At 41.1% G+C, this 26,377-nt stretch overlaps 1 protein-coding gene and 1 long non-coding RNA gene across 6 annotated transcripts in view; one reads left to right on the top strand and one right to left on the bottom strand.

The window, feature by feature from the left end:
• Nucleotides 1–7,345, bottom strand: part of SLC39A6 (solute carrier family 39 member 6) — an 18,396-nt gene extending 11,051 nt beyond the window's left edge. The window contains exons 1-2 of one of the 4 annotated variants that reach the window (XM_061588882.1): nucleotides 7,147–7,345; nucleotides 2,532–3,242 (exon numbers count right to left, since the gene is read on the bottom strand). In XM_061588882.1, the coding sequence (XP_061444866.1) occupies nucleotides 2,532–3,233 (702 nt within the window). In that variant the 5' untranslated portion in view covers nucleotides 3,234–3,242; nucleotides 7,147–7,345. The other 3 variants (XM_061588870.1, XM_061588878.1, XM_061588891.1) reach the window with 3 other exon arrangements.
• Nucleotides 7,315–26,377, top strand: LOC133366153 (uncharacterized). 2 transcript variants are annotated; one of them, XR_009758357.1, is made up of 6 exons: nucleotides 7,315–7,461; nucleotides 17,135–17,197; nucleotides 18,373–18,455; nucleotides 21,004–21,030; nucleotides 22,261–22,314; nucleotides 25,667–26,377. It is a non-coding gene; the product is annotated as an uncharacterized LOC133366153 (long non-coding RNA). The 2 variants fall into 2 exon arrangements; XR_009758358.1 differs by lacking the exon at nucleotides 17,135–17,197.

Genomic DNA, 26,377 nt, shown 5'->3' with positions numbered 1-26,377 from the left:
TGCAGACTAGAAAAGACTAGGTGCTTTTTTTTGTCTTTTATAGTAGATATGCCCAAAGTGATAATATGGACTAGTAAAATTTTGAGGGCTAGTAAATTCTGTTAGTTATTTGCAAGGCTATGTTAATAACACAGTTAAATTAGCTATCTCTCCATTGTGTCTGAACAACTGAACAGCTTGCCTACTTAATTACCAGAAAAACTGATGCAACAAAAGCAAACACCTGCTGGCCCACTTGCATATATTGCCAGTATGTCAGCATCAGTCCCACCAAATCATTGACTGCTGGTGTGCTGATATGAATGTATTTATGACAAGTACATTTAAATAGAAGCATGCATAGGTAGAAAGACATTCTATTTTCTTGTGTCAGTGTACCAATTAGCATCTGACTAGAAGCAAGGAGACCCAGGTCCAGGTCCCCACTCAATCACACATCTTGGGTCTGTCACTAACTCTCAACCTAATCTACCTCACAAGGTCATTGTGATAAAAAAGAGACGGAAAGAACCTTATCTGCTGTCCTGAAGAGAGAGAGAGAGAAAGGTAAATAAACTTAAATTTTTAGGTGCCTGATCCCTGAGCTTTTCAGTGGTCTCTAAACAAAATGCCCTGGGCAACGTTTTTCCAGACCAGACCAAGCCTTAGGCTTGGACAAAACTTATACCAAAATTTGTAAACAGCCTCTTTTTTCCAGTTTCATAGCTCATTAATTTCCTACTTTCAGCTTACTTATACAAACTGAAAATAGCAAAGAAATGTAACAATAAAACCAGAGGTTTCTCTTTTCTTGGGGAAAATGCAAGCTTCTCTGAGATTTTTACATCCTCTGCTTCTAATAACAAACACTCTGCAGTCAAATTGTGATCACGGGAACTTACAAGTAAATGTTTTGATAGAAGTTGATAGATATTTCACAAAGGATGGACTTAATAGTTAATTATGAAAAGTGAAACATGGTGATGTATTAGTTGCTGAAAATTAAGAGAAAAGAAAGCCAGTTACAGAGAACTAAATATAAAAGGTCTTCCAGGTATGGACTGCAACTCTGTCCATAACTCTTCACATTTTTACTTTACGATCAGAGCATTATACACTCTGGCTTAATCTGGAATTACTCCTGTCCCTAGTTTCATACTCCATACTCAGGATCACAAAGATTTTTTAGAACACAGGCTTTATTCTTAGACTTATATTCAGCCACTTACTTGGTTACCTGTAGTAAGTGAAATTACTTCCAGGCCACCAGTAATAAATGTAATACATAAACTATTGTGCCATTATAATACTTCATCTTAAGAAGTGTATTTTTCTTTGTTGTTTTTGTATTTGCCAGAGTATCAAGAAACACATGTTTATAAAATACAACAGTTTGAACAAGTTTACTTGAATGACATCATTTCAGGCCAGGGTTTGAAAGACATTTATAAGCAATTTAAAGAGAATATAAAAAGAATTTTAAGGTAACATGCAGAAAAAGAATGGAGAGAAGAGGAAGTATGAAAAACAGTATCATCACTGAGGACCAATATAGGCTTTACAAACATGTGTTATCTATCTATCAGAAAGAAATAAAATGTAGTGTGAGAGAACTGTTAACACCCAAGTATGATTTGCCCAGAGACTTTAGAAATCCAGAATCCCAAAACAGGTCTTAAATGAAACAGGTTTGTAGACAAACTGAACTCCAGCATGCAGATCCAGGAACAACTCCTGCAAAATTAAGATATCTGAACTGAACCTATATGTAGAAATGTGAAGGCCAGGAAAAAAAAACAGAAAAAATTGGGAAAAACCAGTTTTTTCTGTTTTTTTCTTTTTTCTGAAAAATTGAAAAAATGGATTATGGAATGTTTTATTTTAGCATAATGAATAAAATGTTTCATTGAATCTTGGTCCCCCCTTTTCCAGTTCTTTTTATGGGAATGAGTGCTCTATGTCTGCTTGACGCTGTGGAGGACTAGCGGAGACATAAATAATTCTTTGTTATTAATGCTGATGGTTTCTTCTGTGTTTTTTTTTTAATTGTTTTTTGCCTGCTCCTCATAAACTGGCAAAATGAAAGAGGTTTCTTACAGTTCAAGTGTTCCTTACAGTTCAGGAACTTGTAGATCCATTTGTTACAAAAAAAAGTAAAAATTTAAAAAAGTTCAATTTGTAATAATTGTTTGAATAAAATGCACTTTTAATATACCAAATAATGTGCCAAACCAACTTGTACATAATTACATTTGATGTTCCTGAAATAACAAAGTGACTTTCAATCTGTAAAAAGTGCTAATACTGCATTTTTTCAATTTTTCCAAAATTGATTTTTTTTCTGGAAAAAAAAACAGAAAAAAAACCATGTTTCCCACGGCTTCAAAATTTCTGGAAATTTTACATCTCTTCTTATATGGCATTTCTATGAAATAGGAAAGCATTGAATTGAATAAACAGCAAGATACAATAAAGTTAGTTTTCATAAAGAATAAGAACTATAACATCAAATATTAAGACTTTTCTAAAAACAAAACACTGTTTCCAAGTACCTCTCGTGTAATTTGTTTTCTTATTTTAGAATACATGTAACTTCCTCCTTCTGATTCCCTCACAAAAACAAGCGACTCGTTTGCTTTTCCATTTACAAGGAAACTCGAGTTGCTGCTTTCTAGAATAAGATTAGCATTGGTGCTGGCAAGGCCTATATGCGTAGACTTCAATTCTGCAGTTTCTGAATGCTGTAACAAAGGGTTGCCTTCTGTGGCAGTGGTGTAGGTGGATGCAGCTATAGCAACTGTTGTACTCTTGCTATTCACAGAGCCCTGCTGGTGCTCAGTATTCTCTGTTTTATAATCCTTAGCTTGATTATTCCAAAGATCTCTGTTTCCACCAACAGATTCTTCACTAGGACAACCAATTTTCTCAGAGTTTGTACCAAGTGCAATACAATTATGATGGTGGTGCTCGTGATCTAGGGAAATTCTTTTCACCTTCTCAATGCCCATATTCCGGAGTAGTTTTCTAAATCCGTCTATAGTCAATGTATCATTCTCCCCATAGCGAGAGAAGAGTTCCTGAAGGTGATGTCTTTGCATAAGTGTGGCCAAATCAACATTGATACCAGCTGCTTTCTCAGGAATAAGTTTCTCTGAAGTTTGTGAAATAGTGGCTGCTTCCAAATCATGGTGGCGAGCTTCACAAAACAAGTATATGAAAAGTAAAAGAAAAGTCACGTAAAGCTTATTCTCCATAGCAGAGTCCTATTAGAATGACAAAAGAAAAGAGTTAAGAAAACTGATCATGTATCCCATCCTGCAATTCACTCAACAAATAAATCAAGTATTTCACAAAAAAATCTGCAAATTTAAAACACTTTTTTCTTTTTTATATGTGAATATTATTAGAAGTGGGACTTGCAACAAAATGTTGCAGTCAAGAGTTCCTGATTAGGATTCCAGCCAGCTACCATGCCCTATTTCAGTATACAGTACTCTATTCCTCCTCCCCCTGGTTTTCAGTTTCTTTCTCCCAAAACTGCCAGTCAGTATTCCATACCCACTAAATATGCTCCGTCCTGATTGAGCTGTTTTGGGATTTTTTTCTCCCCTTCAGAGTATTTTCCTAAAGATCTTTGTACTTCTGCAAACTTCTAAGTTTACCACCAACACACAACCTGCAGATATATCTTTTGCACTGATAGTACTGTTTTGGCTACATACAGAAGAACCATGTTCAGAGAATTAATTCACTATTTTTTATGCATGAGAGGATAAGAAACTGGCAAACAGGGTCGGTTCTAAAGGGCGGCCAGGTGGGGCACTGGCCCGAGGGCCCCTGGAGCTACGGGGGGGCCCTCAGCCGCCCCTCCGCTCCCCTCCTGCGATCTGCAGCCCCCCCCACCTACCTGTCCCGTCTTTTACAATTGCCCTTAACGAAGATGGCGGCCACGGTTTCCCTGAGGTACTGAAGCCCCTGCCGCCATCTTAGTTGATGGCAGAGATGCGTGCGCGTAGCACGCACACGTGCCATCAACAAAGATGGTGGCAGAGGCGTCATCCCCTTAGGGAAACCGCGGCCGCCATCTTTGTTAAGGGCAATGGTAAAAGATAGGAGACAGGTAGGTGGGGGGATGCGTGTGTGCACACACACGCCGGGGCCCAGGGCAAGCTGATGCCCAAGGGCCCCGGCATGCCTGGACCCAGCCCTGCTGGCAAAAGTTACTTATTTTACTGTTAATTCTGACTTACTGCTGCATCCAGGTCTATGGTACTATCAGCATTATATAGTCCTTAAAGATTTCCAAGAACAAACAGACATTCCACTGAAAAGTTAGTTTCAATTAAAAAATCCAGATTTTTGTCAAAAATGTGTTAATGTTTAGACTGCCTTTCTAGCATGAGAAGCTTAAAGAGATTCAGAATACATTAATGCTTAAAATAACACAATCCTTTAAAAATTAAATATGAAGGAAGCACACAAAATTATACATATACACCCACTTCCCATATTGAAACAAAGTAGATCTTTATTACTCTTCTAAAACTTTAAGAGGATTGAGGCTGTATTGGACCTCTATAGGGAATGAACGGTAAGATCTCAGTTCTGTGATAGCAAAGAGACCTTGTCTGACACCCTCAGCAATTTAACCTTGTGAGAAGAACCTATGGCCCTTCATACGTTTGTTTATTTATTATTTGATTTATATCCCGCCCTTCCAGCAGGAGCCCAGGGCGGCAAACAGAAATGCTAAAAACACTTTAAAACATCATAAAAAGACCTTAAAATACATTAAAACTAAACATTAAAAGCAACGTTAAATGTTGTTGGACTCCCATCAGCCCAAGCCAGCATGGTTAGGGATTATGGGAACTGTCATCCATCAACGTCTGGAGGACCACAAGTTCCCCACGCCTATCTTAACAGCAGTGAGAAGGGTCATACATGTGAAGGCACAGCCAAAAATTAAAGCATGAAGGTCCCAGGCTATTGAGCTTAACAGGTGATTACCGCCAGTAATAACATAGTATGTTACACTAGAAAAAGGAATGTCATTAAGTTTTGTCTAGACACATAGTGAAGAACTGATGTAGTTTAATAGATGCCAAGGAGAAACTAGATGCATGCAAACTGTTCACAAAATCCAGTTTGGCCATACCTTAACACCAACTAAAATGTCACAAAATAATGAGTAACCAAAATGTCACAAAATAATGAGGTCTCTTAATCAAGCTGGATGTTCCACAAAGCAGACAAAATTGTCAAAAGGGGAATTTAAAAACTGGCTGGATGTTGAAGCTATAAAGTCTGCATCCTTACTTGGGCTCAAGATGGAGACTGCAGACTATTGGATTAGTCTGTAATTTTTATGTTGAGACAGAATCTAGATGCAGACCCTATGGCTTCAACAGTAAGTGTATATCTGTTATTTTTTGTCTCGTCCTATTCCACTCTTCTCCCTACCCCCGCCTTGTGTAATATGCACACTGATGAAGAGTTCTAGAAAACTCAGAATGTTTGCTCACTATTCTGTAATATTTTATTTGAAAAATATCACCCAACTGCTTTTAATGTGTCTCCTTTCATGACTTCAGACAGCAAACAAGAATGCAGTATTTTTCATATTGCTGATATACTATACCTAGCAATGCAATATGACTAGTTCCAGAGAGCCTAGTAGTAACTACTATGGTAAAATTAAAAGATCTTAATGAACTCTCATTGAAAGACTATTTCATGTCTTTTTGAATGGACATGCTTGCCTGTGAAATGGAAAAAAAGAATTGTAGGTGTTTGTTAATACTTCTGCAAGGATTTTGGGCCCTGCCGTCTCCCCCACCTCTTTCCCCTCCCTTGTTAATCAGAATTGTTTTTCTTTTTATGACGGTATATTGTTTTACAGTCACTATAAGTTTACATAATTCTACAAAATGTGTAAAAAAAAGTATTAAAAAGAAATATTTCACACAAGAAAGGTTTGTCGCTTGTGTGTGACCATGTCTCTTTGACTTCTCTATCCTTGTTCATAAAAGATTTTTAAAACTCAATTACAGCAATGATTTATTTATTGATATATATCCCGCCCTTCCTCCCAGAAGGAGCCCAGGGCGGCACTTGTAGCATCCGCACAAATCTGTGACTCTTCCACATCAACTTATGCTCATTTATTCAGTAGTCACACTGTGTAAGAGTGGTGAAGCCTACAGCCTGTTCAGAGGATCAAGAAGTCCTCAGTTTTTACTGGTGGTGGGTGCATCGGCTCTTTTCTACCTCATGCTTCAATAGTTTTTAATACTGATCTCAGGTGAACAGCAGATAAGGAAGGCAGACAAGATAGGCAGCACTTTGTAAAAGGACAGAGACAATTGGGTATGTGGGTCATGACTACAGGCTCATCAGCAAGAACGGTAATAATAGTTCAGGAATTATGGTCCCTCCACCCCCAGCGGGACCGGCTGCAAAGGAGAACTCCAGTACACCTTCACCAGTTCTGCAGGTCACAGCTTGCCATGCGGAGGCGATCAAAGCTGCTGCACCTGCCGGAATTCCTCTCCTACGCAACTACTTAAAAGATACCGTAGGAGCCCTGCCACCCTTTACATAAGAATTGTCTTGCTGATTAAAACCAAAGGCCCAACTAGTCCAGTCAGATGCCTCTGGGGTCACCAGAAGAACCCAGCATATAGCGGGGGGCCCCTCTCATCTTCTTTGTCTCCAGCATATAGTATCCAGAGATAGACTACCTTTGTCTATGGTGGTTTTTACACCCAGCTTCCTCCTTCCACACTTAACCAGCCGAGGGCAGCTTCACACCCGCGGACCTGAGTTGCCGGCCAGCTCCGCCACCATCTCTCGATTGCGAGGCGGGGGGGTGCAGACTGATGGATTGAGGACATGAGATGATGGCCGCCACTGACCATTTCGCGTCCGCCAGAGAATCGACACCCCCCAAACGAGCGCGAGCCGGAAGCTTTTCACGCACATACATCTTCCCTCGAGATGGGGGATACCGCCTGAGCCCCTCCCGTCACCAAGGCAAAAGGAGCGGGCGGGGACGAAGGGGCTCTTCGGGAAAACGCACTTACCCTACACACCACACCGTACCGCGAGGCCTTGCCCGCCTCATGAGCTACCTATTTTCCTCCCTCACACATAGAGACAGGATACCTCTTTCTCGCCCGGTGCGGAGCCACAGACCAGCAAACCGGGCTTTCGAGCAGAGAGGCAGAGCCCCAAAACAACGAATCAGGATGTAGTTTTGTGTCACGAGAGCTGCTAAGAACCAATAAGCATTGAGTCCCATCGCACTTCCTCCCACCTCCTTTGGCCGGGCCTTACTTGAAGGGGGAACGGGGGGGGGAATGAGACAAAAGCGTCTACCCTGGAGCCCACGTGGTAAGGATGGCTACAGCATTTTGCGCATGTGTGATGCGAAAGCTGCGTTAAGTACCGGTGAAGAACCAGGCTGCGATGATTGTCAGGGTAGGTGTCCTTGTAAATGTGTTCTGTGTAATCTGTATCTTCTGGGCTCTTATTCACTTATTTCATGGAAATTAAAGTATACAAAAGTTAATGATAATAATGGAATACAGAGAAATAAAACACAAAGTATGAAAAAGTACTGGGCGTTTTCCAAATTGATAACAGTATTTTCTTCCCAATAAACTGGAGTGTGAGCATCTTTTAATATTTGTCTGTCTAGGTATCTACCTCTTCCTCCAAGGAGCTCCAAGATGCATAAATACGGATAATATCATTTTATTCTCATGACAGCCCTGTTGGGTCTTTAAGGTCTCTAGCTGGGGACTGCTTTTGATAGTTTGTGATCTAACATTTGGTTTGATTTGATTTGGGACTGGAGGATGGGGAATGGCCAAACTGAAAAGTGCTCAAATAGACAGCTGAGTAGGGGAAAGGCTTGAACTATGGTGTTCCAGATCCTAATCACTTTAACCACTACACCACTCTGTCATTTGCAGTGTTAATGCTAGGTAACTCATATTTTTATTTGGTTGTCAGCACTGTGTTATCTCTAGGTGTAGCAGTTCAGAAATTAGCCTGAACTATGTTTCAATCTTGTGTTGAGAAAAATTACACGGTAACTGTGATGTTCCTATATTAATGTATATATGGTAAGTGTTGTTGTTTTAGAAGATACATGGTAAGTGGAGTGAAAGAGGAGGGGGAGTGAATGGGCAGTAGAATGCGAGATGATTGGCTGAGTGTTTAAAATGGCTGAATGTATAAAAGGAAGAGTGAGAGTGGAATCGGGGGGGGGGGGGAGAAGAGAACTGAGTGGGTTGGTTGGTGGGGTTTAGAGAGTTGTTTGCCAGGAGGGAGGTGGAGTTCGGATTAGTATTGAGTAAAACCATATGCTTATGTGCCTTAAGAAGAAATCTTGTTAATCTTGTTAGCTTTGTTATCTGTAATAAATACTTAATTTGGTTTACCAAAGGCCTGATCCTTGGCTGGGGTTTCACAGACCAGAAGGGAGGGTAAGGTAATGACCAAGACTGAAGGGGAACTGTAACAAATGGTGGCAGCGGTGAAGAGAATAACAATACCAGTATTCAGAGTCTCTGGGAATACTAGTATTGGGACGTTACTGGTGGTTGCCTAGCAGGGGGATCTGTTGAGATCTGTGCTAGAGCGGGGAGAGAAACCATAAGAGAGAGCGGTCCGGACTGGTGGAGTCCCTGGTGGTGCCTAGAGACTGGCAGTAACCACGAGCAGGTAGGAACCTGACAGGGAGAGCCAGGGAAGGACACATCACACGTGGTGGCAGTAGCGGTGGGATATGAACAACAGAGAATCCAGATACAGTGGTGTGGCAAACAGAAATAACAAAACAAGATTTCTTGTGAGAGTGACTGGCAAAGAGTGTGTGGCAAAGAGTGAGTGAACTCAAACACCATGGCTGAATATATAAAAATGAAAAGAGAGGAGCTGGTGGAGAAGTGCATAACATTCAATTTACCTCACGAGGGTAAAGGGGTAGATAAATTGAGGGTAGCACTTATAGGATTTGCAACTGCCCAGCAAAAACAACCTGTCAGAGAAGAGACCCCAGAAGGATATTTAAGCAATCCCGCTTATATAGAGTACTTGAGAGAGAAGTTAAGATGGGAGGCTGAGGAAAAAGACAAGCAGAGGGAGTTGGAAGCTGAGAGATTGAGGAGGGAGGCTGATGAGAAAGAAAAGCAGCGGGTCTTTGAGGCTGAGGAAAAAGATAAACAGCGAGAGTTGGAAGCTGAGAGATTGAGGATGGAAGCTGAGAAGTTGAAGATGGAAACTGAGAGAATGAGAATGGGGTTTGAGGAGAGGGAGAAGCAACGAGCAGTGGATGCCGAATTACAAGTAGAAAAGTTAAAATTTGAAAGAGAGAAGTTTCATTCTGATGAAACAAGAAAGGACAGAGATGGAGCAAAAATAAAAATTACTCCAAAGGACTTTGCTGTCTATGAGCCTGGTCAAGATCCTCAAATTTACCTCAGCACCTTTGAAAAAGCAGCTCAGTTGTGGGGGCTACCTGAAGATAAATACATGCAGTATTTATCAAACCTGATTAAAGGGGAATTGGCTGAGGTATACTAATATTTCCCCTCAGACAGGCCCGTCACCTATGCTGAATTCAAAGAAGCAGTGTTTAAAAGATTCAGACTGGGGCCTGATTATTTTAGAAAGCTTTTCAGAAACTGCCAGATACAGACAGGGAGGTCTTTCGTGGAGCTGGGGGCAAAATTGATGGACATATTTGGGAAATGGTTGACAAGTGCAAAAGCTCAGTCTGTGGAGGAGGTGAAAAACCTCATGATATTGGATCAATTATACCATCAGTTACCACCAGAAATAAGGCTCCTGGTCAAAGACCGTTCCCCTACATCGGTGCAGGAGGCCGCAGAGATGGCGGATCACTTCGCCTCCAACAGAACTGGCTGGGTGGGGAAAACATCAAGAGATTTTAAACCCAGACCATATAATGCTGGCAGAAGGGATGTGGTACCACAGCGAGTGAGTCCTCCATTAAAATCTGAAGGGCACAGGACACCCCAGAGTGGATCTGTGTACCCTAAAAGTGAGGAGAAATTATGCTACAAATGTGGTAGACCGGGGCACCTACGTTTTCAATGTGAGGTTGCCAACCCCATTAGTAATCCTGCTCAGACAAGGACAGTGAAAACAGAGCCCAAGGCTTTAGAAACAGCAAAAAAGGTTCAGTTCTGCCAGATAAACTGGACAGAAGTAACAGACCTTGATTCAAGTCTGAGAGAGGAAGTGAGTGTACAAGGGGCAAATTATTGGGCATTGCTTGATACTGGTGCCGCTCAGACATTACTGAGGCCAGATTTAATAAAATTTGAGGTAATATTACCTCAGGAAACTGTGACTATCCAAGGAGTGAGAGGTCAACCAGAAAGTTTGCCTGTGGCCCTGGTGGATATGACTTGGAGAGGCCGAGAGGGCCGATATAAAGTAGGCATTAATCCCAGCAACAAGAACCAGTAATACTGGGAAGGGATGTAATGGGCGCCCAAGGAAAGATCTATGTAGTGACCAGACAGCAACTTTGCAGAGGAAAAGAAGCCATATTAAGGGGGGCTGAAACAAACGGTGGAATCTGTTAACCAGCCTTAGGTCACCATAGCAACCACTAGCAGGCCTGCTGAAGGAGACAAACTGTATCAAGTGGTCTCTGGGGAAGAAGCAGATCAATTCAGGGAAGAGCTGCATAAAGATATAAGTTTGAAGCAGATAAAGGAACAAGCCCTGACCCAACAGATTCCTTTCACTGACAAACTGAGGAATCAAGTTGTGTGTGACAATGGGATTTTATATAGACTGTGGATGCCTGCTGAGAGAAAGGATGAATGTGAACCAGTGAAACAAATGATGGAAGTGGTGAAAGAGAATTTGAGTCAAGCTCAGCAGAAGCAACGTTACTGGTATGACAGAACAGCCAGGGAACGTGTGTATGGTGTGGGAGATATGGTTATGGCGTTCATACCCAGGAAACATGACAAATTACAGGCTAACTGGGAAGGACCATATACCATCAGAGAAAGGCTTGACACAGTGACATATGTAATCACCCCAGACCAATTAAACAAAAGCAAAGTGGTTCATGTAAATATGTTAAAGCCTTACCATACCAGGGATGCAAAGGTGTTGCAAGTTACCTTATTCCCTGAGGGAAGTGGGCCTGAACTTCCAGATTTGGTACAGGAAAGCAAAGACAAAGGAGGGGTAGATCAAGTGGAATGGTCAGAGGAGGTAGAGGAGGAAGTAAAAGAAGAGATTCTGAGAGTTTTGAAAACCTATAGGAATCTCTTTAGCAACAAACCTGGCTGAACCAGTATAGTTATACATTCCATTGATACTGGAGATCATGCCCCAATCAGATCTGTTCCGTACCGTGCGAATGGGAAAGTTTTGAATGAGATCAAAAAGGAGGTGGAAGATATGCTGGAATTAGGAGTGATCAGGGAATCCATCAGTCCCTGGGCCTCAAGTATTGTCCTGGTTCCGAAAAAAGATGGAACGACCAGGTTTTGCATTGATTATCGGCTAATCAATAAAATTACTGTCCCAGATGCGTATCCTATGCCTAGGGTAGACGCAATGTTAGAGTTATTGGGGGCAGCAACCATTATCTCTACACTAGATCTCTGTAAAGGATTTTGGCAAATGGAACTAGACGAGCAATCCAGAGCCAAAACTGCCTTCAGTACACCAGATGGGTTATATGAGTTTTTGACCTTACCCATGGGACTAAGGAACTCACCAAGTTCATTTCAGAGGCTAATCAATACTGTGTTGCGAGGCATGTCAGATTTTGCAGTGGCCTATATCGATGACGTAGCCATTTTTAGCAAGTCAGTGCCTGAGCATGTCCAACACCTGACAACAGTATTGGAGGCCTTAAGAAAAGCAGGCCTCACAATAAAAGCTAAGAAATGCCAGTTTGGACTAAAGGAAGTAATCTATTTAGGACATAAGGTGGGGAGTGGGAAAATCACCCCCTTATGGAGCAAGGTGGAGGCAATACAAGCGTGGCCGATCCCCTTAACCAAAAAACAAGTAAGGGCATTTCTGGGTGTGGCTAGATTTTATAGGAAGTTTGTGAGAAATTTTGGGGAAATAGCAACCCCCTTGCATGAATTAACAAAGAAGAAGTGTTCTGAGCGTGTGGTATGGACGGATGAATGTCAGAAGGCTTTTGATGTACTGAAGCAAGCCTTGTGCCAAGGACCCATATTAATAGCACCAGACTATGAGCAACCATTCATCGTGGCTACAGATGCGTCGGACCTGGCGCTGGGAGTCGTCTTGCTACAGGAGAGAGAAGGCACCAGACATCCAGTGGCGTACCTGAGTCGCAAGCTGACGCTGAGGGAGAAAAACTATTCGTCGGTCCAGAAGGAGTGCCTAGCGGTCATGTGGGGACTGAACAAGTTGCGCCCATACGTGTGGGGACGAAGATTCACAGTGACTACGGATCATCGGGCCTTGTTATGGTTGCAGACTATGAAAAACCATAACACTATGCTGCAGAGGTGGTCCTGGGCCCTACAGGACTATCAAGTGGACTTCCAGTTCATAAAAGGCAAGGACAATGTACTGGCCGATGGACTTTCCAGGCAAGTGGCTGGGACTACAGTGACGTGACCAGACAGAGGAACAAAGAAAGACATTTTCCCCATAGAGACTTTTATTTGTTAACGCGACGTATAAATCCTGGAACAGGAATAATACTCTGCTGTTGTTTAAGGGGGGGAAATGTGATGTTCCTATATTAATGTATATATGGTAAGTGTTGTTGTTTTAGAAGATACATGGAAAGTGGAGTGAAAGAGGAGGGGGAGTGAATGGGCAGTAGAATGCGAGATGATTGGCTGAGTGTTTAAAATGGCTGAATGTATAAAAGGAAGAGTGAGAGTGGAATCGGGGGGGGGGAGAAGAGAACTGAGTGGGTTGGTTGGTGGGGTTTAGAGAGTTGTTTGCCAGGAGGGAGGTGGAGTTCGGATTAGTATTGAGTAAAACCATATGCTTATGTGCCTTAAGAAGAAATCTTGTTAATCTTGTTAGCTTTGTTATCTGTAATAAATACTTAATTTGGTTTACCAAAGGCCTGATCCTTGGCTGGGGTTTCACAGACCAGAAGGGAGGGTAAGGTAATGACCAAGGCTGAAGGGGAACTGTAACAAATGGTGGCAGCGGTGAAGAGAATAACAATACCAGTATTCAGAGTCTCTGGGAATACTAGTATTGGGACGTTACTGGTGGTTGCCTAGCAGGGGGATCTGTTGAGATCTGTGCTAGAGCGGGGAGAGAAACCATAAGAGAGAGCGGTCCGGACTGGTGGAGTCCCTGGTGGTGCCTAGAGACAGGCAGTAACCACGAGCAGGTAGGAACCTGACAGGGAGAGCCAGGGAAGGACGCATCACAGTAACCTCTCTAGAACATCCCAGAGCAAGGTATCTTCAGGGTTTACTTGGATTATGGGAGCCTCTGAGTGGTGGTGTTGCCTGCGTAATAAAGGAAAAGTAAGACTGTACTTGGCATGGTTCAGCCCTGCCCTACTAGCCCCATTGATTCCTCCTGACCTGGTCTGATCATAAATACTTCTAGATTTTGTCCCTAAATTCCTTGTGTGGTGTTCAGCCTGTGTTCCCTACTTTACAGTTCTCTGACCCTCCCCTTGGATAGATTGCCTGATGCCTGATCTCTGTACTTCCTAAGTGAAGCCACATCCACGCCATACATTTAAAGCACTATTGTACCACTTAACAGTCATGGCTTCCTCCAAAGAATCCTGGAAACTCTAGCTTGTTAGGGGTGCTGAGAGTTGGTAGAAAGCCCTTATTCCCCTGGCAGAGCTACTATTCCAGAGTTCCCTGGGAAGAAAGATTGATTGTTAAACCACTCTGGTAATTGTAGCTATATGAGACAAACAGGAGTTTCCTAACAACTCTCAACACCCTTAACAAACTACAGTTCCCAGGATTCTTTTGGGGGAAACCATGACTATTAATAGTGTTTTAAATGTATGGTACAGATGTGACCTTGCCCAGTTCCTATTTTCCATTGTACTTATGTCTTGATCAAACTGATTACATAGGTCAGTGGCAGAGCACATGCATTGCATGCAGAAGATCCCAGGTTTAACCCACAGCTTTGAAAAGTTACTTTTTTTGAACTACAGCTCCCATCAGCCCCAGGCAGCATGGCCACTGGATTGGGCTGATGGGAGTTGTAGTTCAAAAAAGTAACTTTTCCAAGCTCTGGTTTAACCCCTAGTATCTCTCTAGTTACATTATCAGGGAAGAGTGCAAAAAGACAATACCTCTAGTTAAAAAGAAGGAAAGACCTCAATGGATGACTGAACAAACTCTTAAAAGAGAGAAGGAAAGCAAAAGCAAAAGGAGATAGAAACACGGTCAGAACCCTAAATGCAATAATACAGTGAGTAGTACCTGGGGACTAAGAGAACTATTACAATAGTTATTGTACAGAAATAGAAGAGGACAACAAAACAGGTAGAACAAGAGCCCTATTCCAGAATTAAAGGGAAATTTAAACCAAGAGTAGGGATGTTGAATAATCAACAAGGGAACACACTGACTGACCAAGATAAAATAAAAGAAAGATGGAAGCAATACATTGACAAACTATATAAAAGAGATGCAAGGATGACAGATTCATTAATGGAGAAACCGTATGATGAAGAACCAGAAATTTGAGAATGTGAGGTGAAAGCTGTTCTTAAAATTCTTGGAAGAAACAAATCACTAGGAACAGATGGAATACCAATTGCTACAAGTTACTGAGACTGAATCTGTCCAAATTTTGACAAAAAATTCTCAACAAATATGGAAAACTAAACAATGGCCCACAGACTGGAAGTGTTCAATGTGTATCCTAATTCCAAAGAAAGGGGATCCCAGGAATGCAGTAATTATTGAACTATTGCCTTAATATCCCATGCAGGTAAAGTAATGCTCAAGATTCTGCAATAAAGGCTCTTACCATATATGGAGTGAGAAACGCCAGATGTCCAAGCTGGATTTAGAAAAGGAAGAGGTACCAGAGATCATGTCGCAAACATACGTCGGGTAATGGAACGGACCAAGGAATTTCAGAAGAAAATCACCCTTGCTTTATAGATTACAGCAAAGCCTTTGATTGTGTAGATCAGTGGTTCTTAACCTTTTCCACTGCCAGCACCCCTTGGATTTCCAAAATATGCTCTCGCACCCCCTGAAAAAATACCGTTCATTTTTTATTTTATTTTAATGTAATTTTATTTTAATGTGTGTTTTAGCCTAACTTAGCTAAGATAAATGACAGTTTTCCAAAATCTTTGGTTGTATAGTTAATTTTCTGCTTCTGTTTAAATGAATTTTTAAAATCTCTTGAATAACGCCTCGCACCCCTAGAAAAAGTGTCTTGCACCTCCAGGGGTGCGTGCACCCCAGGTTAAGAACCACTGATGTAGATCATGAAAAACTATGGAATGCTTAAAAAAAAACATGGGGTGCCACAACATCTGATTGTCCTAAAGCACAACCTATACTCTGGAGAAGAGGTTACTGTAAGGGCAGAATATAGAGAAACAAACTGGTTCCCAATGGGAAAGGGTGTGAGACAGGTGTATTTTATCACCCTATTTGTTTAATCTATATGCAGAACATATCATATGGAAAGCGGGATTGGACCAAGATGAAGGAGGTGTGAAAATTGGAGGGAGGAATATCAATAATTTAAGATATGCAGATGATACCATAACACTAGCAGAAACCAGTAATGATTTGAAATGAATGCTGTTGAAAGTTAAAGAGGAAAGCACAAAAGCAGAACTACAGCTGAACATCAGGAAGACTAAAGTAATGACAACAGAAGATTTATGGAACTTTAAAGCTAACTACGAGGACATTGAACTTGTCAAGGATTATCAATACCTTGGCACAGTCACTCACCAAAATGGAGACAAGAGTCCAGAAATCAAAAGAAGGCTAGAACTGGGGAGGGCAGCTGTGAGAGAACTAGAAAAGGTCCTCAAATGCAAAGATGTATCACTGAACACTCAAGTCAGGATCATTCAGACCATGGTATTCCCAATCTCTATGTATGGATGTGAAAGTTGGACAGTGAAAAAAGTGGATAAGAGAAAAACCAACTCATTTGAAATGTGGTGTTGGAGAAGAGCTTTGCAGATACCATTTGACCGTGAATAAGATAAATAATTGGGTGTTAGGATAAATTAAACCAGAACTATCATTAGAAGCTAAAATGATGAAACAGATTATCATACTTTGGACACATAATGAGAAGACATGATTCAGTAGAAAAGACAATAATGCTGGGGAAAACAGAAGGGAGTAGAAAAAGAGGACGACCAAACAAGAGATGGATTGATTCCATAAAAGAAGCCACACACCTGAATTTACAAGATCTGAACAGGGTGGTTCATGACAGATGCTATTGGAGGTCGCGGATTCATAGGGGCACCATAAGTTGGAATTGTCTTGAAGGCAGATGATGACAACAACAGCATCGCTACCTACAAGGATCAGAAAGAATGTACCTCTGCCTGAGACCCTAGGGAATTGTTGCCAGTCAGAGTGGATGATAGTGGCCTGGTAGATGGACATAGTATAAACTAGTTTCCTGTGTTTTAGAACCAGGTTCCCTACTATCTCTGCCATCCCATGATTTCCAATGGGCTCCAGTCTCTTTTATTGTGATATACCTCAATATCCTAGCTGCCTTGTATCCAGTATTGACACCCTTGAATCAGGCCTGTAGCTAGGAGGGAGCAAATGGGAGCACTGCGCCCCTGGAATTTTGTTTTGAAATTGTATTTTTAATTTGTGACATGACAGACGACAATCTCCATTTAAAGAATGGTAGGTTGTTTTAAGACCAGGAGCAATATATGAATAGGACCCTCTGAAAAATTTAGTGAATAAGGCAGGGCAAGGGCCCAACAAAAGCTTAATCTTTCCCTGACTAAGGGTGGATTTTTCATTATCACAATCACCCTATAATTACATAAGTGATCCTAAATGACTCTTGAAGAGTTAAATATTAGAACTTTGTATAATGGCTAGAGTTAGACTCTACCCCTTGGACTTTCGTTTGTTCTGCTTTTCAGTTTCATTTGTGTTCTCTATCGAGCCATCAATGAAGAAGCATATTTGTTTGCCTCCAGTAAAAAGTAAGAGTTTGTTTATTCTGCATTTTTTATAATAAGTAAAACAGGATTGCATGCTTATTGCTAAAGTGTGAAATACAGATATAACTTAAAAGTGATCTGGAAAAATGGCTAACCCTTACTATTTTAAAGTACTCACTGTACTCACAATCATAGTGGCTATTTTTTTTTCTTGAGTACTTGGTGGCAAAGGATGAAAACAGCCCTAGAGGAATAGAAATATTGCTGTATACACTACAGTTAGCTCCCTGGCTGGCTGGCCACCTAGGCTGTAACTCAAGCCTAATTTCTGATTTTCCCAATATATGCAGCCTGGCGTGAAAAATTTTCAGGTTTCTGTAAAGAAAAATCAACCCAATCACCATTAAAAAAAAAAATCCAATCGCTTAGTTAGTCCTTTATGCAGCAGCCACTTAAAAGGTTTTCCCTTGATTGTCCAACAGGAAAGAAAATCTAACAGAAACAAGACTAGAAGGAGGGTTCTCTCAAGGAGGACGTTAACAAACACCCTAAAGTATTTGTTTTCTTTCTGCCTTTCCCTAAACTTGTAATATGGACAAATTTGTTTTTTGGGTGGAATCTAAAACTGAAGTATGTAATGCAGTATCAAAGCCAAGCTGAGGAGCTCACTTATCAAAGAAGCACATGTTCACAGGGACAGACCACAGGTGAAAGAGAGCTGCAGCTGTAGGCAAAGTCAAGCCTCTGAGTCTGGTATTCTTGGGGATCTCTCTAAAAAGGGTGAGACAACTCAACAGATTAAACTTCATTCATGTAAGTCAACACACACTTTGGATGGAAGAGGAGTGACAAGGAAGGTCACCACCTTCCCCTTTCCCTAGCCTGGCCCTCACATCTTCTCCACCGGGGGGGGGGTTGGCTGGAGCTATGCTCCTCTCCCCCTAAAATGCCCCACCTAGAAATGTGGCTGCCAACCTAACAAGGAAGGCTGGCTACAGAGCTGCCTTGAACAATTTGGAAAGGTGCATGCTTTGGCAACAATCATAACAACTATAAAATGGACTGTAAATCATGACTATTCAACTCAACAGCTAAAATAGCCAAATGTCTTTTATTTTAAATTTAAAATAATTACTCCTCACCCACCCACATATGGAAATACCACTTATTTTAAGCATCCTAACTGTACGGAACTTCATAATTATCTCTTGTTTCAGAACATCACCACAGCTTCCCTGAATCCTGAACGGAACATTGGTAAAGATGTTTATGCTGTGTTACTTCTCACCAACAATTAGAGGTAAAATATATAACATTGTAGTTTCTCCAGCAGGGTTAATTTTCTGTGTAATGTTTCCTTTTTCCACAAAGCCTTTCAAAAGTCAGAGGGTGTAATCCAGCAATAAGCATTTTAAAATCCCATTTATTTCAGTTGGAGAGTTAACTATATGCTTAAATATTTCTCACTAAAATAATTGGGTCTTAAAAGAGCTTAACTTTGACTGGGACCTGTCCATTGTTAGTATTTGACCTCTAGGAGTTTCAGTTGGATGGACTGGTGGACTGTGTCATCTTAAATTCTGGTCATTTGGTTTAACTATGGATATAGCCATCAGAAAAAAACAGTAATTGAAAGGCTTTAACAAAAACAGACACCCAAAGTGAGTATGTGACACTGGTGTGCCTTTTAAAAAATGATTACCAGCTGTTGTAACTCACAAAGGTATATTGTGCATGCAAAGCTGCTAAAATACATATTATTAACAGAAAACTTGCAATGTTCTCAGAGACACTTACATCAAGCAAGTCCTAATTGGCCACTTTGCTGACATGTTGGCAACACACAAGTTATAGCATAATAATTTACTAAAGAAATGAACTAGTGGGAGGCACAGTTACTAAGATCTTTTTTATTTTCTAACAATTGCAACACAATGGCATCACTTAGAAAAAATGAATCAATAGTCATCTCTCGTCATTTCCATGACACAGTCATTTACTGTATCTATTTATACATTATGTCTCAGTCTTGTGCCCCTTCTTGCGATCACTCATGACCGATATGGATCCGTCTGAATCTGTATCCACTGCCAATATACCAGTCCATGACTAGGGGCTTCTGGATTTCACAGGCCTGCCCCGTCGCCATTTGCCGATTGCCATGGGACTTTTGTTATGGAAGACGCCTGTGCTTGAATTTGTTTTATGTGGGGAGATCTGCGCACCGCGATCAACACACGATCTTGACAGAAAAAGGCTTTGATCCAATGGCATGGGTACCATGATGATTGGAAGTCCTTTATCTGCTGCAGTCAATCTGAGGAGGAAAATAAGTAATTTAAAAAAAATCTCAGGGCTAACAGGGTCAAAAAAGCAAAATATGCAACTCCTACAATATTTATGGCCTGGGTTAAGTCTGGAATTTCTACCCGTAATGATTCAGTGGATATATTTGTGCTTTTGAAGTGTTCTAACTTACTGGAAAGTTCACAAAAAAAATACAATGCCATGCCACCTCCAGTATAGCCTATATGCTTACCATAGAATGTATATCCTGCATTCCTTAGATATTTCACTTATCTGCCAGATGAGACTGCATAAAGTAGATGTTGCTTCAGTTGGTTTGTGATGTGAAATGTGAATATAAAGCCTATATTACCCAGAATGTTCATTCACAGTACAAATGCCTCTCTTCTACATTCTCTTGCATAAGAAGAGTAAACAGATATTAACATAAATACAGAAGGAGAGAGGCTAAAAAGTAAACACACTCGATACTCTCTTTTAGTGCTAGGAATTGTAACACAGTCAACTTGGCTTTGAGGCTTCTAGCATTTGTAAATAAAGAATATATTTTTCTCCCTCTTTAAATGTCCCTTTGAGAATCTTTTTTTCCTTTGGTACTTTAAGGTTTTTTTAATGAACTGTACTTAGTTCAGTAATCCTTTAGTCTGCTTCCCTCTTCATTAAGAGGAAGTAGAGGCAGCAATCTTAAGCATATTTACTAGACAGTAAATCCCACTGAATGAGAAGAATTACATTCAAGAAATATATTTATGGTGAGGATGAGGGTCTTAGATTATTATCCTTAATTGGATTCTCCTCAGTATGTATGTAGCTTTTCTGAAGAAGTCAGAAAATGAAAGCATTTCTGGTTAAGGCGGCAATCCAATACATATCTACTCAGAAGTAAGCTCCAGTGGGTTCAATGGGACTTACTCCCAAGTAAGTGTGTATTGGATTGCAACCTAAATTATGTAAGTACTTGTAGAATTGCACTCTACCTGGTGGTACCTCGTTATCCAGGGAAGGCGGCATTTGTGTCTCAGCTTGCCTGTCTCTTAAATGATTTCCCTCTAGTACTAGTTGGGCTCATTGCACAAAAGAGTGGCCAAACTCACAGGTAGGGTTGCCAGGTTCAGGGCCTGAGACTGATCCTGTATCTTTAGGAGAAGACAAAGTCAGCCAAGTGCAGGTGTTCTTGCAACACTGTAATGGGAAAAACCACAAGGTGGAATTCTCCCTTCTCCCTGAACAACTTTTAAAGATACAGAAGACCTCTTGGAGGCCAGGCCTGGCAACGAAGAGGTCTTCTGTATCTTTAAAAGTTGTGCAGGGGGAAGGGAGAATTCCACCTTGTGGTTTTCCCATTACAGTGTTGCAAGAACAGCTGCACTCGGCTGACTTTCTCTTCTCCTAAAGATACAGGATCAGTCTCAGGCACTGAGCCTGGCAACCCTACTCACAGGGGTGGTGGAGTATTTCACTCAGGTTAGGCATTTGAAATACCTGCTCCAAGAGAATGAACCATTTTTTAATTTCATGTATACCCCATCTTTCTTCCACAGAGTTCCAGGTGACAACAGCCCTGTGAGGTAGGTTAGACTGAGAGACAGTGGCTGACCCAAAGTCACCCAGTGAGCTTCATGGCTGAGCAATGATTTGAACCCTGATCTGACCAAGGCATCTCCATGTCAGCATGTACAGCAAGCCTATGCAATGCATCTAGAGTTATCTCAACTAAAACTTCAGTTTCCCTACCCTGGCAGACCCTATGTATTTTTGCCTAGTGTTCCCAGGTCTCTGAGTTTTGCATGAGCCTCAGTGCTCAGGGACCCGTCTTAAGGCCGCTAGGCCAAGAGCCCAAATCTCCAGGTCCTAGACGGACCACTGTTTCTGCCACCAACATCTCTCTGCCTTGATCTCACTTCCTCCTCCTTCCAAACTGATGTCAAATGCACATTGCTGCCTAGATTACAGCTGCCTGATAAATCAGGGTTCAGTTGGCAGAAGGAGCCAACAGAGTTCCTGGTTCCTTTAGATCTCTACTATTCACATCACCTCTTAACTGCAAAAAAACCCAGTGGGCTGCGTCAAGGCTAGCACCAGGTATGACTGGGCCCTTGGGCATCAGCCTGCCCCAGGTCCGGGGCACCTGTCCGCAGATCCCACCTACCTCTACCATCACTGTGAATGCCGTGCACACTACATATGCATGCCTGCCTGCCATCAACCAAGATGGCAGCAGGAATGTCAGCCTCTTAGGGAAGACCCTGCCATCATCTTGGTTGATGGTAGGCATGTGGTTGCAGTGCACACGACATTCACAGCTATGGAAGAGGTAGGTAAGGCATGTGTGCAGGCTTATTGAGGCCCACGCTGTCTGTATGGGAGGATGTCTGCGATCTCCCTCTCAATCCACAGCAGATTCAGGAGCTGCCACAGATTGCGGAATGGGAGTGCTACCCTCCCACCCTAAGGAGGGCCCCTTCAGGGGCCCCTCTGGGCGGCAGCAGCCTGTGGCCCAACCTAGCTGCTCTCTGCAGCCGGCTCTGGGCTACATTACTGAGCAGTCATAGACTACTTCCTTTCAGACACCGTTATCTACCCCCAGCCTGTGCAACAGGTAGATAATGATCTGTTTTGGCCTTGTGTCTGAGCAATTTAAAAATAACAAAGAAATTCATTCTATTTTTTTTTTTTAACACAAAAATACCACAGTCAGAAAGAACTGTTACTGTGGGCTGGGTGCTGCAGGAGGGAAACATGCTGATGCCCTATAACAGTTACACTAAAATCCCCGATGTCTCCATTACTTTCTATAGGCAATTCACACTTCTGTCCTGGAGAAGACTGAAAAATGGAGTTCAGCATGAATTGTGAGTTGCATGTGTTTTTGTATGAATGTATTGATATTGTGATGTGTTTTAGTTATGCTTATATTTCTAAAAATGCTGTAAGTCATTTGGAGACCCCTGTGTAACAAGTGACTAACAAGTCTAAATCATAATCTCCTCCAGATAGCCCTGGGAATGTCTCCTGTCTGAAACTCTGCCAGTCAGACAGGACTGAGCTAGATGGACCAATGGTCTGACTCAGTACAAAGCAGCTTCCTGTGTTCTGCGTTAAGTGCGATTGACTTTGAAAATGGTCTGGAAACTGCAGTTGGATCAGAAGAGGGTCCCAAGATTATCAGTTGTGATTGAACAGATGGGCCATATTTGCCTGACAAAGGGTATAGCTGGGATTCATAACAATATGCTTGTCATAGTTATCTTCAGTAGAATTTTATTTTATTTTGGTGGCTCTTCCCAACATTTCAACCCAGATTATTCCATACATTTCATCTCCACATCCTGTAGCTTCTCTTCGCGCATCCTGTTATAAACACTGCAGCAGAGAAAGTTGGGATTTGACCATAATAACCTAATGGTATTTGTGAATTCTTGGAAACATTACCATTAGTTTTCATAACACAAACATTCATCACTATTCTCTCAAACATTATCAGTCATAATTAGAATAACCTTTATGCTGGGCATGTATTCTACCAGAACATTTGCAACCTCAGCTGAGTTTTGAACTACAGTACTGAGCAATTTCCCCCTTATTCATAATGATGGCCTTACAAGAAATTTTTACTCCCCCTGCCTATTTTGCCCATTGTGTCTTTCTCATGACTGGTCACGAAGATTTTCATGATATTTCCTCCTCAGTTTCATTACCTAACATGACCAAATTCTTGAGTCCTGAGGATGGGCTGTCAGTATAAATTCATTAGGATTAACCAGTTTCATTCATATCAGGAGACGTCAGTGAGTGAAGCATATTCATTATAAATATGTTTTCTTTGCTTTTAGCATTTGCACGTTAGATTCATATTCTATAACGTTGCAGTTGTTATTAATAATTCACTTTATACTCACAGCTGTAATTAACTGCAAAGACCATGCTCACTCAATAAATCTGCATGGCCGTCATAAACAGTGACTCGTGCGGGCAACAGGGATGGCTTAGCATATTTATCCAACATCAGAAAGAGAAGACAATGCCACAACAATGATTTGCACCCTTTGTCCCAATTTATGTTGGCAAGGTATTGACATGAGTGCAAAGAGGACAAAAATGAAGACCTTTGCTCAGCTTTTATTGAGACTTATGCTCAATAGAACATGCCCAGTGGTCTGACTTAGTATAAGGTAGCTTCCTACGTTCCTATAGGCAACGGTTTGCTGTATATTGCTTTTTTCATCCCATGCACCTGGAATATCACAATCCACCTACTTTTAGCCAGAGTGAGGCACCTGTGCAAGTTAGTAGATGCTGGAGGGGAAGGGAGGGAGTGCTGGCAAGATAGAGTTGTGTGTCACAACAAGACCTGACCTGAGCTCCCTAAGCTAGCCTGCTACCCATCCTGTTCTCTGTTCCCTAAGCTATCTCACATCCACACTATACATTTAAAGCACTCTTATACCACTTTAACCATGATGGAGAATCCTTGGAACTGTTGTTTGTTAAGAGTACTCGGAACTCTAGGTGTCTGAGGCCAGCATCCAGTTTCCAGGGTTCTTTGGGAGAAGCCATGGCTGTTAAAGTGGTGTATATGAGGATGCTCTCAATTACAGCAGTCCCATTGCCAGTGTTGAAGTAGGGTTCAGTTGCCAATCCAGTCAGCTTCTGTGCATAGAATGAGAAGGGTTGACTTTTGATTCAGGCAGCAAAATGCCTTGGTTTCCTTTGTCCACCTTCCTCACCATTCCTCCTTTTTATGGTTTCCCCCCACTTATTTGTACATGTTATGAACTGTATTGGGTTCTTCTTCCTTTTTCCTTACTTGTGATTAATTTTTAAAAATGCAATAAAATTTGTTCAATTTTTAATGACTTTGTTATGTGTATGAATAATGAAGAGTAAGTCTGGACATCTCCAGCACATGATGCAAGTTTGTGGAATTGAAAATCAAGCCAGATCTTCGTCTTCAGATAATAGGATAGTGTAGTTAGATATCATGCAATACCAATGTAATCCTGTGAAAAGATCAGAAAAGCTGGATGTTAATATTTCCTTTATGAATGTGATATAATTTCCTTCTTTTTGTATTCTCTATTTTATATTATGCAAAATCTCTTTTTTTAATCTTTTGGAGTATTAGTAATACTTACAACAAAACATATGTTGAACAAATAAAAAATGAAGTGTGGAAAAAGAAATCTGCATGGCCATGCAGCATTGCAAGGTGACCCACCAGCCCCTGAGCCCTGGAAAGTTCCAGGTATACTTGGGCATGGGAAATCACACATCCCAAATGTTGCACGACAATAATAAATTCTTCTGTGTGACTGATGGGAACAGTTGTAATAACACCTGCTGGGGAGGCATAAGTCTGCAGCGTCTTATTTCCTGGCTGGGAGATGTAGTTGTTGGAACTAGATGCAGGGACACCTGAGATTTGTGATCTCTTGCCCCCAGTTGTGTCTGGAGTTTGCCAGGGCTCAGCTCAAGCTACAGCAGAGGCATAGATGGAGCACTGTAACACTGGGCAGCAGGGAACGTTTATGGATCATAGCCTTCATTGTACAGCTATGATTATTTTTGTCTGTGATTAATATTTCAGATTCAAATTAATGTTTCATGATAATTTCTTTTTAAAGAGATTACTGTATTGCAGTTTAGGAAGAATGTAAATGTCCGAGGTGAATATTTTGACCATTTTAACCATGGCCTCTATATTTTCCTTTCCAGCATTTTAATGCTGCTAAAATATCACACAAAGGAGACTTTCCAGATTATGTTCAGGCTTTCAGCATCTTCAGAGCTCTGCATTCTCTGTACCATCCATTTATAATGGTTAGCAGGAGAATATTAGATCTGTGGCACATTTTCTTTTACAAGACGTAGGGACACCAATTGAATTATTGGGATGAGATTATTGAACAAAACAAGGTTTTATTTGGAAAGAACGCCAGATACATTTCTACATCTTCAACTTTTGTTGTTTGTTTTTCCAGATAGGTAATTGCTAGTATCAGTCCTGAACAAATATGTATATTGTTACTATATTTAAAAACAAAAGTAAAACCCAAAGAATACAACGTTAGGAATTAGAAGTAACAATTTATTCCCCAGTGCTTTCTTTTTTTGTATTCTTGTCATAATGACAAGCTTTTCTATTAATGTCTGTCATTTTCTTTACTGGAGAGTTTGGCAAATCCAGAACTACATTTTTTACAGGTTTTCCAAAGAACTGTGAAGACTTAAAGAGCTCTCCTCTTTCCTTGGAAGGACCACCATTAACAGTAGCATAAAGCTGTTTGCTTCTCCATTCTGTATAATTACTCTTTTTCTCTTATTCTGTGACAAAGCAATCTTCTTGAACTAAACTTTCTGTAAAATTCTTCATCCTTCTAGTGTTTTTAAGATTAATCTTTTTGTTTGTTTCTGAGACCATGCTTGTGGCTCTGTCTGATGAGCTTTGCATAGACATAGGATCCTGTTGATTCCTTGGGTCTTTGACCTTCAATAATGTTGGTCATTAGATGCTAATAACTAACCTGTGGGGCTTGATGGTTAAATGGTGGGCAAGACACTCCTGGGGTTGGTTTTGAGTAGTTGTGCTAGTTTCGCCTGTAGAAGACCACAGAAGTTAGTGATGGATGAGAGCTTATTTAATCTACAGTGCCTTCCTTGCAGAATCACCCTGGGTTTTAAAGAATCAGCCTGGGTTTTAACACTTGAGATATATGTTTTTAGGATACTCTGTAGTTGTGAATGTAATTTTTTTAAACTGTTTTTAATAATATGTTTTATATTGTTGTGACCTGCCCTGGGACCTACTGGTAAGGGTGGGTAATAAATTTGATGATCGTTGTCGTCATTATCTCTCAGGGTTCCATCTCATCGGTCCTTCTTTACTTCTAATGTTTATTATGCTATTTATACCAG

The sequence above is a fragment of the Rhineura floridana genome, chromosome 1 (genome assembly GCF_030035675.1).
Source record: "Rhineura floridana isolate rRhiFlo1 chromosome 1, rRhiFlo1.hap2, whole genome shotgun sequence".
Taxonomy (NCBI): Eukaryota; Metazoa; Chordata; class Lepidosauria; order Squamata; family Rhineuridae; genus Rhineura; species Rhineura floridana.
This window is presented reverse-complemented; position numbering and strand designations above follow the sequence as displayed.